We start from the raw sequence: 18,170 nt of genomic DNA on the forward strand, positions 1-18,170 counted from the left end.
TTGTTTGTGCGGCATAGAAACATCAGTGTTGAACATTGATGTTATGCTAACGATGGTGACGTTGACTGGTTTCAGCTTCCCCCTTTCTACTCTAATGAACCTTTTATGAAGGTCAGCTATACCCTCAATCCGCGTACGATATCTATCCGTCATCGACAACCAGCTGGCTTCCCACCCCTGTTTGCACGTATTGGGTTCAAACTTAATAACAAGAGTCATGATCGATTTATGATCCCTTTTCATATGGTTCCTTTTTTAAATACTTTCCCATGTTTTGCTTCAGTGTTAGTGGCTGGATTCGAAAGCACAGCACCAAAAAACTCAGTCTTTCTGATTTCCGGTGAAACATGTCCTCTCATCGCGACGCAGGTGGGTCTTCATCGCACGCTGGTGACTCCATTCACCCAGTTCAACGCGTTTTGGTAAGTCTTCGTTTGTGTGGTTATAGCGACGTGTTGCACGAAACTATTCTGCTGGAAAATCTTGTTGGATTATCAGTAGTATTGTGACTGGTGATTCTAGTTCCCTCTTCTCTCTGGGTGTATATTCTGTGCATGCAAACTCACAAGCCGGATGAACTGCGCACGCTCACCTGTTTACATGGTAAAAACCCCAGCAACTATCTCAACACATCGTTCAGCTGTGGTACGCATCCAGTATGTTTCTCGACATTTACTACACACCTTTCAATGAACAGGGCGTACATACTTATTGTAACCCTCTCTGTCTTAATTGAAAGTTGTTACTCCTCATTTGTTTTCGAAACCAAGGATTAACGTATTTGGATGAGTGCTTCATTGTGGCCTCTCATCAAAATGCACGCTGGGATGCCGTCCTGTCAGTTTTTTCACTGAAACCGTGGACTTGATGGCAAGTGAGCTTAAGCCGTGCTTTTTAGTGCAGAGGTTTTCGGGATAACCGAATCGGGATGTGTTTGACAACCAGTAATAACAATTCAGGGCCCTCAGACTTTCACAGGAGAAAACATGGAAATATTTTGTGCGCATTGACCTCGGAAACAGGTTTCCTCAGAGACACTGCGGTGACAGGTGGGCATTTTTATACACACTATGTATCACCCGTCGCCAGCGCCCTCCCATCCCGCCTTATCATCGCAAACTGACGTTAGTACGACTTTTCCTGACTGACCACCCCAGAAATGGTTTTCGGTATAGTGCCAGAACATAGCCTGAGTTGTGTGTTGTGCAGCACTTTGTATTCGCCAAATTGCTTTTATTGTGAGTTTCCATGGCTCAGTGGTTAGAGCGCGAATTTACTGATCGGAAAGTCTGTGGTTCGAACTTGACCTCTGCATCTCAACTTCTGTCAAGGCTTGGGCAACCTGGCAATATTCCAACCCTTGTGCTTCCTTCTTGTGGCATGGCAGCTAGGCACCGGACAGATGAACGATTATTACTATCCATGTGTACTTCTGTGCGAATATATTTTGTTACCTATCACTCCGGTTAATCTGACTGTCACATATCTTGGTAAGCAGCCTCCTCATTGCAGTTTTTCATATAGCTCACTACTTATAGTCGATATGAGTCATGCTGACTACGTTTTAAAATATCAGTGATGATTCCAGCAGTACATCTGTGAGTGCTTGGCGGGCTCTCCAGAAGCTTCCCTTCAAAAGTGGTGTCCGGCATGGGGAGCGAGATGGTCCAAGTGGTTAGAGCGCGAATTTACTGACCGGAAGGTCCATGGTTCGAATCTGACTTCCGCCTCTCGACTTTCCCTGTCTAGGCTTGGGCAACCTGGTAGCATCCCAGCCCTCGTGCTTCCTTCGGGTGGGATGGCAGCTAGGCACCGGAAGGGCGCTACAGCTGAACGCTTTTTTGTCCGGCATGAATTTCCACACACACTCTCATCGTTCAACTTCGCCGTTAATGGAACAATGTTGCTGGAAGGTTTCCAAAGCCTTCGTGTTTAGATGGTTGCTAGCGAGAACCTTTTGGATCTAGAGCATGCAGACGAAACTGTCTTTGTCTTTGAGGACAAAGGTCAAGCACAAGCTCCGCGGACTAAACTGATCCCATCATTCTATCTTTCGGCATGCGCTTTGTCCCTTCGGAATGCCCCAATTGCAATTCAAGCAGGACCCCTGGGGGTTGTTAAAAATTTCGCATACCTCGGTAGTTGTATTAGCTCTGAATAAAGTGTGTCTGATGGAGTTAGTGCACGAATCCCAAGGTCCGAATCACGTTTGCTAATTTGCGTCACGAATGCATGTGTCTCAAGGGTGGTACTTACTAAGCTACAATAAGAGCTGTATTGTTGTGTGGTTGCGAGACAGCCTCTGCAGATCGGCGATCTGAGGCCTCTTCAGGTTCTTGGTCACCGGCGTCTCAGAAGCGTTGCTGGTCTACTAGTCTACTAGTTTGTCAACTGTACCAAATGTCGCATGTCCCGACCACACCACAGTTTTCTACGCGAACTTCGCCCTAAGTATGAGCACCCCATGGAAACTTCCATATCCTCATACGTATCGGTATCCCTTCGGACCTTACACCAAGATCCTCATGGAAGCAGAATCTCCAAAAGCACCACCCGAACTTACGTAGTCCTGAAGGACAGGTATCTTTTAAGTTAATGTATTGCTGTTATGGCCCTAAGTTATTTCCGTTATTTGATGGTAGTTTTCTTCGGTTGCTCACTCGTGAAAATCATTTCTTTAGGGTTTCCTTAAGAAACTCAATGCTGTTTTTTATAGATTGGCTTTTCAATGCCTCTACAACTCCATCCCAACAGTCAATGGGTGTCACACGATGTCTATTTTTGGAGAAAATTTTCGCAGTTAGGTTTGGGTTGATGATGAATGTATATTAATCCGAGAATTTCGAGAATGCTTCCAATAGACGAATTACCGACTGCGGTATTACTGTTAACTGCATTGTCCGAAGCGGTCCAATTTATTGCTGCGAACCCACCGAGGCTTAGAGTTTTTAAGGGGTACATTCAGTAAGGTCTAAAGGTGTATCAGTTTCATCATTCACAGCTCCCAATTCACTGTGAAACTTTCTGTTTCACCTCAGTCGATGTATTGCTTCTGTTATTTCATATTCGTCTTCGCAGTGGAAGGCGGATTGCGGAGGAACGCAGTTTAAAGTCGATTACATCATAAGATAAAATTGAAATTCACCCTAATGGAGAATTAAGTGATAAAAAGTGAGCGATGATTTTATGCTGGAATCTTCTTTAAAACGCGGTGATTGTGATAATGTGTGATGTTCTCCATCTTCAAAAAAATTACTGTCCAAGACTCGAAGGCTTTTGGGTTTGCTGGAGAATCTGTCGATCAGATGGACCTTATCATTCGTTTTTTTAAGCATTTCGTTTGTGAAAACCACCAGCTAATCAGGTGGTCGTTACGTGTATGCAGTCCGTGGGCTTGGTTTGTTGACACTCAGGTAGCCTCTCTGAGAGTAAATGGCAAGGGAAGGAAAGCAGCTCGACTGATCAATGATCCTATTTATCTTCTTGGTACTCACGTCCTTGGTCCCTTCGTTCTCTGTGGCTTCATCAGAATCCTTCTGTGTTTCCATACGGTCTTTGAATAGTTGTATTAGCAAGCAAGAACTCGGAGATCAATACACCAAAGGCGTCTTGCCAACCAAGACTTCCCGAAGTCAGTTTGTAACTTTCTTACAAATGTAAATTTACCTATCCGTTTGCTGCGGACGGGGGACTTCGAATGAGTTTGTCGGTTGTGTCGCTGAACTGAGATCGTTGTCCATAACCCTGAAGAAGCCTAAAATGAGCAGTAGTGTACCTAAGCTTACTTGTTGATTGTTCAGTTACCTGAACTTTACCGACCATCTTTTAACTGATCCACACCGACCAAAGGATACCCTTGTCTTGCTTGAAGATTCCCATCTAAAGAAGGGCCACTACTGATTATGTTGAACATGTCATTCGTCGTTTACTTCATACAACACATTTCTCCCCACGATTGTTGCAGGTCTGTTTGTTGTCTAACAGCAGTTTGGTTATCATTCACCTCACTTCGACTGTCCACTAACCTCAAACCAACGTCTTCATGTTGTTCAGTGGTTCCGGTAGTTTTTACTCGAAGTTCGGTTCTCATCTAGCCGTGTTTTCGTGGTGTACAGTGTATGCATTCGTTGTCGATACCAGAATACGTGCCAAACGTTTCACTATTCACCATTTGTTTCCAGGCTCATCTACAGGCAGACTATGTCAGATCAGCATTGTACTTCACCCGAATTGGTACAATGTTTTGTTGTTTGGCCTTCCTGTTCAGTCCGTTTTTCTCGCGTGGTCCGCCGGCTGATCTAGATGTATGGTATCGTCGTGCATTGTTGGTTAGCGCTGCGGCCTGGGCTCTTCGTCTCCATCAGCGGCTGAAGTCCGGTAATGATAGTGGTGTGTCGCGGCCGCTTCGAGAAACCTTGCTCACCGAGGATGCCTTCCACTACCTCGCTTATTCAATACTATTTGCGTTTCTTACTCCTGTCTCGGGTATGTCTGCGTGTTGACGATTTGTTCATCCTCATTGACTGAGTGGAGTTTCTTTAACACGATCGTCTAATTTTGTGTTCACACTTCATTTCGTTTAGTTTGTCTAGCTTTCGCTGCCCTTATCTTTCATAACTGTGCTGTTATCCGTCTCAGCTCGTTGGACATGGTTTGTCACTTCCTAAACAGCAAATGACCTCTGGAGCTTAACCTGATATTAGCTGGTATTAGCTGAGCCCCGTAAGCTGAGACTATTGTGGTTCCTGCTAATTTGCTGACAAGTGGATGCTTGAACTACTGACACCGGTCGCCATAGCATAAGTCCTACAACAGCTTAGTAGACTGAATAACATTTTTGTCCCTGACACAGCTACTTTGCTTTTTCAAGGCTTTTGTCATCCTTCGTCCTGATTTTTCCCAGTCGTGAACTTTTGGCCTATCACTAGATAATAGATCCTAACTTTTAGAAGGTGATTAGGCCGATATTTGATGGAAATACTCATTTAGTCATTTGACTTCGGTTCGTTGGAGCAACAGATTGTCTCGGCAATGACTGAGGTTTCTGAGACCAGAAAGTCCTCTGGTTTTTAGATGTATAACCCCACGACGCATGTTTTGACGCATTTCCACTCTATCGTTCTCTTGTGGATTACTTTTAGTTGGGTTTTTTCTAGCCATTCATATGTTACCTTCGCCCGTTGTCCATTTTTCTCGTTTCAGTGTCTTTGGTACCAATCTTCCTGTTCGCTTTGCTCCATGTCAGCAACTTCACACAGACTTTACTGGATGTGAGTTTGTCGGTGGTTTTTCAATTATTGTTTACATAGCGTTGTTTGTTAAACCAAATCCACATGTCTAATATCATCCTGGATGACACAGTAAGGGCTATTTTCTATCGGACACTAAACATCTGATCGCTTCACTTCCTGCCAGCAATACCTATCAACACAAATCCAAATAGGCTATTGGGTGGCCCGTGGCTGGTCATCTGCTGAACGTAGTTCGGTGAGATCACCCTAATCACAATCAGAAGATTTGACCGTATCTATATGCATAAGAATTGTGGTCACCAACGCAGGTGATAGCGTTATTCTTCAGGTAGAGTTCATCTCACTCCAGCAGTTTCTCGCGTTCAGTTCAGAAAGGAGCAACAGTGTTGTGTCGTTTGTTTTTCTAACGTTTACTTCGTTTCCACTGGTTGAGCTGTCGGAATACTGTACTGCTTGTGTTATTTCGGATGGACTAATAGTTCATCTTCTGTCATTGATTTGCTCATCTATAGGATCTCATCTTTCTCGTTTTCTTAACAGTGTGGAAAAGGGAGGAGGGTTAGAAGAGTTAGGTGCGAAAAAGAGCAATTGCAGGAATGAAGCCAGCTGATTGAGGAAACCAGTGGCGCTAGGGCAGTTGCTACAATGCCCTTCCGATGTCGTCGACCAGACGTGTATAATCTAAGCTTGAGATTCTCAGCATGACCGTTTAGTTAGGCGCAGTACAAGCTGAAGAGTTCTCCACACCATCGTCAAAAGCATAACTCGAGTGTTCGATGCTTCACACCACTTGAAAATCCGCGAGACATTCAAACATCCGTTTTTGTTGCTGCCACATGATTTTATCATTCTTGTTTCAACTCGCGCACAAGACCACTTGACAACAGTATAAACCTGACATTTTTTGGCATTCTGTTGCTTCCCGTCAATTCCGCCGCCAAACATGTTCATCAAGGTAACTAAACAAGGTGTACGAATTGCACGACACTGTTTGTTTAGATAATTCTCGATTTGTTTGGTGAGCTGGATGATCTGACTCAAAACGCCAGCGAGGATTAAATCCGGATAGGGCTAAATCAGCCTACTGGAATAAAGGACAGCAGATGCGAATTGAGAAGACCGAACTTGAAGGTCTCCTGGTTGTCGACCAGTTAGAACACAAACTGGCTGACCAATCAACGGAACTACCAGTCGTAACTGTAAATTAGTCCTGGTTGTCCGTATGTGTAAACTCTGCAGACCACTACTGCGGATGTTGTGCTACACCCCTATCGCTAGTGAAACTCTTGAAACCGAATTGTCCAACTCAGAAGACACCATGCTTGATAATCGTTATTACTATGAACGTGAATACCTAGTCCCTACATATCCTACTTAAACTGGATCGGGGCGAGCAATGAAGAATATGAACACATTGACTTTGGACCAATCTCATTCGTTTCATCGTCTCGGTCCTCGCACTTTCTACGTCGCATTCCAGGTTGATCATCAGTATCGTGTGAGAGTAGCACAAAAATTTTAAGGTTGTTTCCTTGACTCCGCTCTCTTTCTGCCTTTCTATGTGTAAGGCTTTATGTCCACTATTGAGCTGCATGCTTAAATCTTAACCTCTAGATAAGTGGACCACAAAATAACGCAGCGACAGGTGATGGACCGAATGTCAGTGTGAGCTCATCCCAGCCATCCTTCTTTCGACGCATATTGCAGTCCGCCGTGACTAAGGTGAACACCAATAACGAACCGATTCTCCGTTGGATCGCCCTGAATGAAATAATGCTGATGTTTGTGTGCATTTTCATGGCCGTATCCGGTCCACGAGCAATCGTTCTACCATTCCTCTACTATCCATTTTTGAAAATGCGTTACAGTTCACGAAGGAATCCCTACTGTCGGTGAGTTTTATTCTCACTGTTCAGCAGAATCAATGATGATGTTGATTATGGATAGTTGGTTGGATACGGCAATTAGCACGTCTCGTATGTCACTTGGTCAGCTGTTCGTTTTTTGCTAGTCACTTATGCACACGTCAACGGAACTGAAGGTACGCTTATCCAACACTGAAATTCACGTAGGTTTGATTTTCGTAGCCTAAATATACATGGATGCAAAATTGCATTAGTTTATTCATGGCCGAGCGGCCAGTTTTTTTATTATTGCACTCAGACCCTCAGTTAGGCTTTTTGTCATGAAGGTGAAATTTAGGTATAGTTTAAAGTTTTTCATCTTCTTGCGTACCTTCCTGTCTATGCCATTATTTCCCTCATAAGATCGGTATCTTATAACCTCTTAACCGGATGTGGTATATTATGGACTCCTCCTAATCAAGGTTCACAAGAAGGCGGCGAGACTTACCAGAGTTTCCAAACTGATTACGTCATTTTTCACTAACATGTCGATGCGACTTTGTTTGCTGTATCAAAAGGGGCGCGATCAAAAGCTTGCATCCTGCTGTAGGAAGCAGCTTACTTACGCCTAGACAGGAGCAGTCGGGAAGCCAAAGGTGGTTTCGAACTACGGGTCCTTTTGTCTATAACTTTGTCCTTGAACCGCTGAGTAATCCTTTGGAAACTTACTATAGAGTGCATATCTACGTTGCCTGGCGTGAGTGTTCTAATCCATTAATCCACTACTTAGAGCTGACTCGAACCGCATATATGCCACGTAGATTGCAAATTAGTCAAGAATAGAGGACTCTGAATATAAGGCTGGTGATGGGGAAAATTCCCCTCGGCAATGCATCTGGCGATTTATTGTCTCTATTACAGCTGTATCCCAAGTCCAATTCTGTCGCATTCAACCGTCAATTTACAGCCACTTATTTGATAAAAACGTAATCAAAGAAGGGGCGCTTTAGTTGCACTCTAGGTCAGTGGTTCTCATCCTTGTGGAAGTTCAGGGTGTATGAAAGTTGTCAGACTTGACGACAGGAATCACTGGATCACTGATCTTTCCTCCGATCCACATGGTGTTCGAGTCATTCGCCACTGGTTTTCAATGCTCTTTAGCCCCTGATTTTCGCTATCTAATAACTACGGCGCTCGATCAAGTAATCCGTCACGTGACCATCACTCAAGTGATAGAGAAGTTTGACCTGCTGAAAGAACAAGTAACGAAGAGAACAGATAACTCATGCTTTCTCATACTTAGATCTAGCTTGAAATGAGTCGATTCTTTAAAGCCCGACAGGTTGCCGGTTCGCCAGTGGTTTTCCTCTGTCTCCTTGCTGTTGTTTGTAATATCTCTGAGAACTTAATTCGTGCCAAAGCCTTGTTTAGTTAGATGGGAATGAGGTCTCTGTATTTGTTCATTCCATTGTACGTTTATATGGGATAAGCTCGAGATACCTTAGTAGTTAAGGCGTGACCGGAAGATTCGTGGTTCGGACTCATCCTCAACATCTCGGCCGTCATGCTTCCTTCGGCGGCATGGCAGCTGTACACCGAAAGGATGGTACGGCTGACCACCTTCTTTTCTATGAGCTCGAGATAGGTCACTAGTTCACACGCGGGGCTAACGACCGAAAAATCCTTGATTCGAATCCAAGCTCAGTTTACCGATTAATCCTGCTTAGGTCTGAGCAAACTGTAAGCATCCCAACGCTCACAGGTTTACCGCAGGTTTGCGCCGAATGAGTGTCATAGCTGGGCCATTGTTATTTCTCTGGATAGCCGTTGCGAATAATTGAGTTTCATTTCATCCTTGTCATGTGATGTACACCTGTTAGTTCGTATAAACATGTTTAATCGCAGACGATAGAGTAAAACCTGTATGTATGCTTTTATCGGCCCCGAAGTCCTGGGGTTGACAGCTGTCATCAGTAGCCTTTGAATTACGGATCGCGTTGACCACCATCACCGCCAGCTCTCAACTTCACACAAGTGGTTTCACTGGTCCTGACCATCATATCATTCCCACCTTATCTTGCTCGGTTTGGTTTTGGGTCAATTGATCTCCTAGACAATTTGAGCTTTGATTGAAAACTCAGGAAATTCATTTCGCGAAGTCCACTGCTGACCCTAAAAACAGAATTCGTCCGTGCGTTGCTTTTATCTCTGCTCTTGTACTTGTGCAAGCCACACTCAAAAAAATCAGCTGCAGAATTGAGTGAAGGAACGAAGTTAGCTGTAGACCACACCAGCGTTCTTCTCCTCGTATCAAATACTCTCGCAGATTTCCCAAATATTTGATAGAAAAACTGTCGCGAATTTCCGGGAAAATTTATGTCGCTCTCAATCTGCGTGCAATTGCTGCCCTCCCCGCGGTTGGTTGGTTGGTTTTCGAAATACGAAATACGACCAGCTTTTTCTGCCTAGTACTTGTGAGTAGTTTGCGTGTTATGAGAAAGACTTCGGGATGGGATGACCCATCTTACCATACGAAAAGGGGTGCATAGCTCGAAACAAATTGAGAACCGCTGCTGTTATGGTTGTGTGGGTTTCACATTCCCCTGTGATTCACCTACCTTGTCTTCATACGTTTTTACTTTCTCTATTGAAAAGTTCCGACATGCTGTCTACCCGTGTCATGTATCTAGTTGATAAAGTTGCACCCCTCATTGTGTGGTGCTGTTCACTAGTCGCCCCTGGAATTATTCAAGGTTCGCACTGCAACAGGTGGGACAATGGGTTGCTCTGCATTGGTGCTTCCAGCTGCACACCTCTGGTGGTCGGGGGTTAGTGCTGTTGGACATGTCGGGGCCAGTATTGCATTTAGCCGTCAAGCACAAACAACTGTAAGACGGGAATCAACTGACTATTGCATGTGCACGACCCCTTCGCAACGTCTATAGAATCTGAAGTGGTAGAGATCCATGACTTACTGTCTGCTGTGTTTTCCCATACCCAAACGGGTTGTAACTCTGAATCTACCAAAGACAATTTTTTGGCTTTCTAGGTTCCCCTTTATACTGAATCAGGGACTAAAACAATATTTTATTTAATGGTGATTTAAGATTCTTTGGCTCAAAATGACTTCAGTGACTTATTGTTTTTTGGCAGTGTGGTAGCTGGGGTGCGTTAATTGACTGCTGATCAGGTGACGGTTGATGCGTTTTCCGAACTTGGCGACTAGCCTGCAAACAATTCAAACGATTGGATAGTAATGTCCATCTTTAAATAGGGTGCGAATGTCGTTCTGACTCCTGTCGTAACAGTACTTTTATCATCATTGATTCCTCGTCGTCTTACTGTCACACATGGAACCTTGTCCATGAGCAACAGCAAGAGTTCGACCTGTCGGAGGGTGCCAGTTTTTCAAGCTGTCAGACGTCACAATATGTACAGAGCCTCCTTAACTTCGAGGGTGTGTTGGACTCCGTTAGTCCGTCACTTCTTCCAACCACGCCTGCTCAACAAGTGGTGCTCCAGATTACATTGAACATAACGTGCCACTTGTATTCGCAAACTCCATACGTATAGGCATGTGTGGGATGCTCTCCACAACCTGCTTCACAATATCTGTATCTCAAGAATTTTTACTCTGGTCGTAGATGAACCAACGGGATGACCTCCGGCGTTAAAGTAGTTGCTGGTAGGAGCCCAATCTATCTGGATTGCCTGGACGACATCGTTTCGATCTTTGAAGGCAAAGTAAAAGTTGTTATTCGGGCTATCCACCATCATACCGTCCTTCACCATTCACTTTTCACCCACAAAGTATAGAGTTGTGCTTCAGACTCTGTCGTCACTGAGCCTATCCACCGCGATTCAGGAAGAAGTGGAGCGCGCAATGGTTGTTGCACGCCGATGATCTGAAGAGTCTTCAGGTCGTTGAACACCGTTGTGTTCCGACCGTTGTTGGCACTAGATGGTATTTACGAATTCTCTAAGAGGTTATTCAATACGATGTTCATCTAGCGGGTATTTCGGTCAAGAAAAACACCCAGCACCATTAACCGAGCTGGCTCATCTGTATGCTTCCCGTGGCTAACCGTAGTCCAAATATTTGCCTTGGAGTGTAACAAACTGGACAGTTTACAAATACCCCAGTATTGGTACGGTCTGCTATCCCCCTCCGTGCTTGGGTGAACGCTGCGCCAATCCAGAGTCGTTTCAATATATGGCCGTTAACCGCTGACAGTTGTGTCCGCGCTGTCATCTGATGTCTTTTTTATGTTTATATTTTTGTCGTTCGCCGTAACGCCCTTTCGTTGCCTAGCTACCATGCCATCCGAAGGAGGCACAAGGGCTGAGATACTGTTGGGTTTCCTAGGCAGCAAAAGTAGTCGAAGTACCGAGGTTAGATTCGAATCACGGAGTTCATACCCTAACCACTGGGCTATCCAGATCTCCAATTTTTCTCAGTGAGTGTCTGGGAGTGTGGCACAATGATTGTGGTAACGCAACACTAAATCCCTTTGGTCTTCATCTTTCTTTTTTTTCACATTAGAGCTCCTAAAAATATCTCCGTTTGTACGGCAGTGAAGCACCAGTGTCGGCACTGATATGGTGATTAGGATGACCAAGGTTGCTTTTGAATATTATGTACTCCTGTTAGCCATATTGTGCCACAGCCCCATTATTTTTGTGTAAACTCTTTCTGTTTACATTCTGCATTAGGTAAATTTTGAAGTGTACTGCTGAATGACGCCCCAGTGCATATCGACCTCCAAAATAGCTGAGTGCCAGTTAACGGCACACAAAACCCACAGCTTTCTTTTTTTATGAGCTGAAATTTTTCATAGCTGTGCAGAACGTACATACCAGTGGCGTGTTCTAAGGCAAGCCGTAAGTAGTCATCGACCTTTGTTGAAATAGTTGTCTGCGCTTTCCGACTGGTGATATTGCGAACGACATCGTATAGATCGGCGTTCGACAACCTTATTGGTTGAACCTGTTCGGTTTCGGTCACACCTTGTCTCCATTTCAGTCTGTTTTTGTTCGTTTTGCTGACTGTCACAAGAGTTCGGAAAGCGTCACTCAATATTGTGCAGGGAGTTATTTCAATTGGCTTCATGTGTAAGCCCTTAGTTGTCGACCTTTTACCTATTCCGACGGTCAACATTTCTTTCAGTGGATCGTCTGTACTGTGAGTATGCGGAACAAACGAATATTTATCCGTTGATTTCTGTGGCTTTTGCACTATGTTTGTGCACTGAACCTAACCACTCCTCTTCCGTCAACGAATTGGATCAATATCTTAGAGCAATGTTACCCTATGACAATAAGCTCTTCAATAGGTGGTTTCGATTGCTTTCATTAAAAACTGCAGTCACCGATCGACTGCGTTCGCTTGAGAGAGGGTGTTCAAGGTACTCATAGAAATGTCGCAATCTCGGTAACTCGTACATTTGTCTGCTGTCTCACGTATAACACTGAACCTCATATGGACATAAAAAAATTTCCAAGACACCTAATGATTCACTTTTGCCATGTCTCTTTAAAACGACTGACGTGCCGCCAACGTAGCGAACCCATAAACGGAACATGCGAGTCAGTCTATTTGTGAAGTCAATTCATAAAGAACAAATGGTGTTGCATAAATTCAATACCATTGATTTTATCTTCATAGGGGTTCGGGTACTTAGCGTGTTATTAGTGTTGGTAAGTCAGTGAATGCACGTCGAACAAGTGATAGTGATTTCACCGGCCTCGGATGATACCGCACCAAAGCTTACCGGAATAGCTTCAACTCCAACTTTTTTAAATTAGATCTAGGGAATATTCCACTTGCCACAAGCCTCATCTGTGGTGTTATTAAGGTTTCCTTAACTTGTCAGTGGCACAAAGGGTCCGTAGAAACGTGCAGATGTGTCGCCAATGGTTCTTAACATGAACCAGTGATATTGCCCCAATTTTATTTTTTGAGTCAAATCGTCCAACTGTAGCTTCGGCCCACCAGGAGTCTGTTTAGATTTCGGAGATTCACTCCGTTCGCTTAATTCTGGAGAGACGTGTTCACCGCTTTCCTCTGGTAGTTGGTTTCCTTCAAGAAAACGGTGGCATTTTGCCTATCATCTAGGTTCAGTTTGTTCAAGATATCGTTTTGGTTGCTCAAAGTGTCACTTATTGCTCCATTCGTGCATCCTCCCGGGAGTGGCAGCTTCTGGGGTCGGTACCACGTTGACCTGCAATTTTTCATGTCATGTTAAAATTTAGACCACTTTCCAGTATTTTGAATTAATCATACCCTGCTACTGTCAGCAGTACATGTGGCTCGATTACTAATAACAACCAGACTGATAGCTTGGCGTTCATTACATTTCTCAGCAAATTACCTAAAAGAAACTGTCTCAGTCGGGTTTGGAATAACTTGTACGCAACTCTGTCTTGTTCTCTGGAACTGGCCATACAAACTGACTTGTCTTGTCATAACTCGAAAAAGGTCACTATTTTTTGCCCCTTGAAGGTGATTCAGTAGGTTATATAAGTAGTACATTAGCTTCCTTTCACAACGTGCAACTCTGTGGCAGTTGCTTCGATCGGTCTGTATGGAATTGATTGATTTTTGTAGTTGCCAAGGCCTCTTTGATAAAATTGCATACCTGTCGTGATAATTTTTGCACCGCGTGCATTGTGATCAGCCAAGCATTCTCGTTTCAACTTCATCATTTTGTGCTACTACTTTTATTTGACGGCGAGTTGCTTGTATTCGTGTTTTTTATTTGTTCTTTCTCATACTGGTCTTATAACCTAGCACCAATTGAGTCGCTACCGCTAGTTGTTTTATTTGACACACCCTTCTTTCTGCATTTCAACTTTCAGGATTGCATTTTCCGAGTTACGCGTCAGTTTACAAGCACTAGCTTACCATCCCAAGTGTCCGGGTTTTCTCTCGCGTCTGATCAATGGACTAATTCAGCTGGTTTGCCGCCTTTCTCCATCAGGCCATTAATCTGATATCATCTTCATGTGTTGAGTGATCAAGGCGCTGAACAGGTGAGTTTCCGTTCCCTTATGTAGCACCCATGGTTTCGGTGCAGTTGTTACCCGGATTGCATTCTGACTGATACCGGTGTCACACTTTTACTGCGGTAAAATTTACTCCACACCATCAATCAGCATGAACGCAATCCTATTTACGAAGCCTTCGTGATCCAGTCACTTTTTCGATCTGTTTTAAATGGGTGGTAAGGCAGTTCAAGCCACCACATTTGTGCTCGCGGTCTGAACATAGAAGTTGCAGATTACCGCCACCTTATCACTTTTCTGCTTCCATAACCCAATTCTCTGGATTCCAGTCTTTCCCTTAAACGCTGGGTTGGCACGCCTAGATTGCATATACATATATGCATATATATATGCATATATATATATATATATATATATATGCATTTCGACTTTTGTCTAGGCTTGGGCAACCTGGCAGTATCTCAGCCCATGTGCTTCCTTCCGGTGGCATGGCGATTGGGCACCGAAAGGGCGTTACAGCCCTTCTCAATCCAATTTCAATCATTTCGAGGCATCGTTAGTTGACTTGGCCCTCCTATCTTACTCCCTCGTCACATTATGAAGATTTTTGTCTGCTAAAGCTAGACATTAAGCTAATTTCGTAGTGTAGAAGTATTGCTAAGGTGCATTCGTCGGTAGTTGATCATGTGGCTCTTGATCTGGTTCTCGAGCTCGGCAATTGATTTGCAGACATTTCGCCACCATTTGACGAAACATCATGATCATAACCACCCAAAAGCGCGCTGATGATGTCTCCTCTAATGGTAATCAAACGTCTCCAAGTCAGTATCCAAGCTCAGCGAACAGATCAATCGTCACCTGATCAATTACTAATGAAGCTCATTTCCCCCGCGTGTCCTATCTGCATATCCACTCTTGTGCGTCGTGTTGTAGATATTTTTTCACCTACACAGATGTCACACCAGCAAGCTCTTGCGGGCGAACTAGGTATGCCTTTAAACATACCTGCATTTCCGTATTCGTTGTTATCCCGGTTCTTCTTTTACATATTGTATTGCAACACATTGTGTATTGCTCTATACCTTATTGTGTTGTCCTTAGTGATGATTTACTGTGTTCTGTTGCATTATACCCAGGCCTATTTCGTGTATCCATGTACAAAAGCCCCACACTATGGCTCCAGTTGCTCCGAAGTGTTGAGCCCACAGTGGTGACTATCAGTGTACAGACCTAGTTGAATGATGGTTAACTCCAGTTGGCCATAACTGCTTGCCTAGGATTCAACCCCTGAATGGTGCGGTTTACTAGATAGTCCTTTGCATGCATGGTGGACCCCAGCTTTACAGTTGTACCCAATTGAATTGACAGTAATGGGCTGTTAGTTAAGCACGTTGGTATCTTTAGACCTGCCTCCTCCTGCCTCTCGGATTCAGGGATTCAGCTGGATGCGCACGCGACTCAGTGCCAACCAATTGTCTCACTACTCGTATGTGGATGTCCATTCGCGTAGTTCGTTGTGATAGGCTGATTTGGAAACAGGTACAAGCGCACCGTTTACATATTCGAAATTTGAGCTATTCCGTTTCTGGCTCGTTGGCTCTCTATGATACCATGATTCTGATTTTGACAGCTTTTTTGTACAGGAGCGTTACGGAAATACACAAATCAATGGTGTAACAATACTATACATACGACGTTATTGTTCACTTTTGCAACTTTCTGGGTGGTCTTTACGTGAAAACACCAATCACTGCCCGTGTGTTTGGCTCCATTTGACATACGAACCACCGAGTTGACGGTGGCTCCTTTTGGTTCTCTTTTTACCTGACGTTGAGTGAGAGCCCCAGGCAAACGCTCACCTTACCTCCCGACTGGCTGTTCGTTCGTAAGGCCACTTCCCTTCGTCGCTTCGCAATCCTTACTTTACCTGAGAGCTTGAACAACAGTCAGCTAACTATTGTAACAGGAGTGTCATCTTTTTTCCGCTTTGTGAGTTAAAAAAACTGTTGGTGTTCGAACAAAGCAACACATATCTGTTCCACTTGAAGTGTCGATATTCTTCTCTGTAGCTAACTGCAATTATGCTGATTGTCAGTGCATTTGAGGCCTCCAGTTTCAAAATAGTTGTGGACTTTTCAAGTTTCGCGTTATCCCATCCATAAAAGTGCCATTTAGTCTGTATAGTTTTGCCAACACTGCTTTGATTTTGATCAGGTTGCGAAACTCGCGAACTTTTCTAAATTGGCCTATGACTTGACATGTGTTACTACGACAAAATCACAACACTAATAACCCCTTAATTCATCCTTTATAATTCATTTCAGGCTGTTTTCAAATCCCACGTGTGATCCAAAGCAATCATCCCATATGTGCAGTGTCACTCTCTCTGTTTTAAGCCCACTCCCCACTAGCAACCTCACACATTTCAACTCCACCTCTTTTCAACCTAAATTGGACCATTCAGTTTCATCTCTCAGCACCCCCTTAGCATCTTGTTGTCTCTCTTGTTACAGGTTCTCTAATCCGCTCATATGCTTGTGATTTGTTTCCGTTTTTCATCTTCATGCACATTACCGCTCTGCTATTATATGCTCCATGTCACTGCAGCCCTGGTTGTTTCCGTCCAGGTAAACTGCTCGCCGTTCCGTCTTTGTTACCTGTTTTGTGGTGTATTTCCTGTCATTGCACACAACAACTGTCTCACACGTCTCTGGATTATCACATCTGCTATGTAGCCTCCGGTACTCTCACATTCCTCCCGGAAGAGATGGTCATCATCTATCCTCCACCCATTTTAGTCGTAAAACCGTAGATAGCTGGTCGGCTTTTTCCGGACAGTTTGTCGAATAGTTATTGAATAGATGACAGTCCTCGGTCGCTGGGTGTACAAATGTACAAAACGTGGTAGGGCTGCGTGGGCACAGAGAAAATCAAAATAAGACTTCTAATGCCACAAATGCCGGCCGAAAGACTACGGACAGTGCAACTACCCTGACTCGCAGTTACGTTCTTTTAACAGTGGAGCCTTGTTGCACTGCTCCTTCGTCTGTCTGCTTCACAAGGCCTTACGTTTGATCAGATCAGGTATTTCCAAACGAAACATGCCATACTCTCACGTGTTCCCTCATCCGATTCAAGTCTTTGCATCCCTGTGCTCTCGTAAGGTATGTTTTTTTGGGGGAATCATGGCTTTTACAGCAGAAATTATTCCCGTTGCTTGATTAGAGTCACTGTTCAGACGGAAAAAATCGACAGCTTGGGATATGAGATGTCACTGACGCCTGCCTTTTATCCTCATAATCACCAGTTGCTCTAAACAGTGAACCGGTCAGTTTAGTTGTTTCGACTTGTGTTTTCGTAAATATGGGTTATATAAGGAGACCGATCTTTGTGGCTCATTCTTAAGTGCTTCCGGGGTAATGACAATACAATCGGCCGTTCTACGGGTAAAATTTAAGGAACCTGCGGGACAGATCAAAACAAGAATAAAATCTGCTCCGATATATGGAATGTCCTGATGCATCCATACGGTATCCGATTCATACCGTTCATTTTAACGAGTTTATCACTGATCTAAACCCATCGAGTACGTTGGACCTATCCAAGGTTGAACTGTGTAGTCGGTGTAATTCAAAGACAGGCTGAACAACTGACCCGATATCCCACCACCTGTGCCGTCCAAAGAATGCACTGACATCCTAATTGTAATGGTAGACCTTGTTCGACCGGAGGTGCTACTGTGAGACTACCGACAGCCCGAAGTTGGCAAAGTCAAAACCGTTTACAAAGAAAAGGTCACTAGGTTCCGATCAATCACTTACCCAGTCGGACTACTACTATAGCGTATCACATACGAGAATGATCCTGAGCTCATATTTTTTACAGCAGAATGCTTGTATTTTAGCAAGTAATCTTCTAGACTGTTGCCTCGTTCAGTTTTGTCTGGGCATTTCATTTTTGCCTGATATCTCCGTTTTCACATTTTTTCCTTGCCTCATAATGATTCCGATGATGTTGAGTTTGAGAACGAGGGGGCAGCAGGTGCTGATGGTTCCATCGTATGCAGCTC

The 18,170-nt window shown here is 44.1% G+C and overlaps 1 protein-coding gene across 1 annotated transcript; it reads left to right on the forward strand.

The window, feature by feature from the left end:
• Window positions 1–292: 292 nt before the first annotated feature.
• Window positions 293–16,829, forward strand: T265_03352 (hypothetical protein; the record flags this gene model as incomplete). Its single annotated transcript, XM_009167813.1, has 5 exons — window positions 293–422; window positions 4,182–4,485; window positions 6,898–7,144; window positions 13,955–14,128; window positions 16,426–16,829. 4 exons carry the CDS (start codon window positions 348–350, stop codon window positions 14,082–14,084), a joined length of 756 nt encoding a protein of 251 aa, XP_009166077.1.
• Window positions 16,830–18,170: the final 1,341 nt, after the last annotated feature.

The sequence above is a fragment of the Opisthorchis viverrini genome, assembly GCF_000715545.1.
Source record: "Opisthorchis viverrini unplaced genomic scaffold opera_v5_46, whole genome shotgun sequence".
Lineage (NCBI taxonomy): Eukaryota > Metazoa > Platyhelminthes > Trematoda > Opisthorchiida > Opisthorchiidae > Opisthorchis > Opisthorchis viverrini.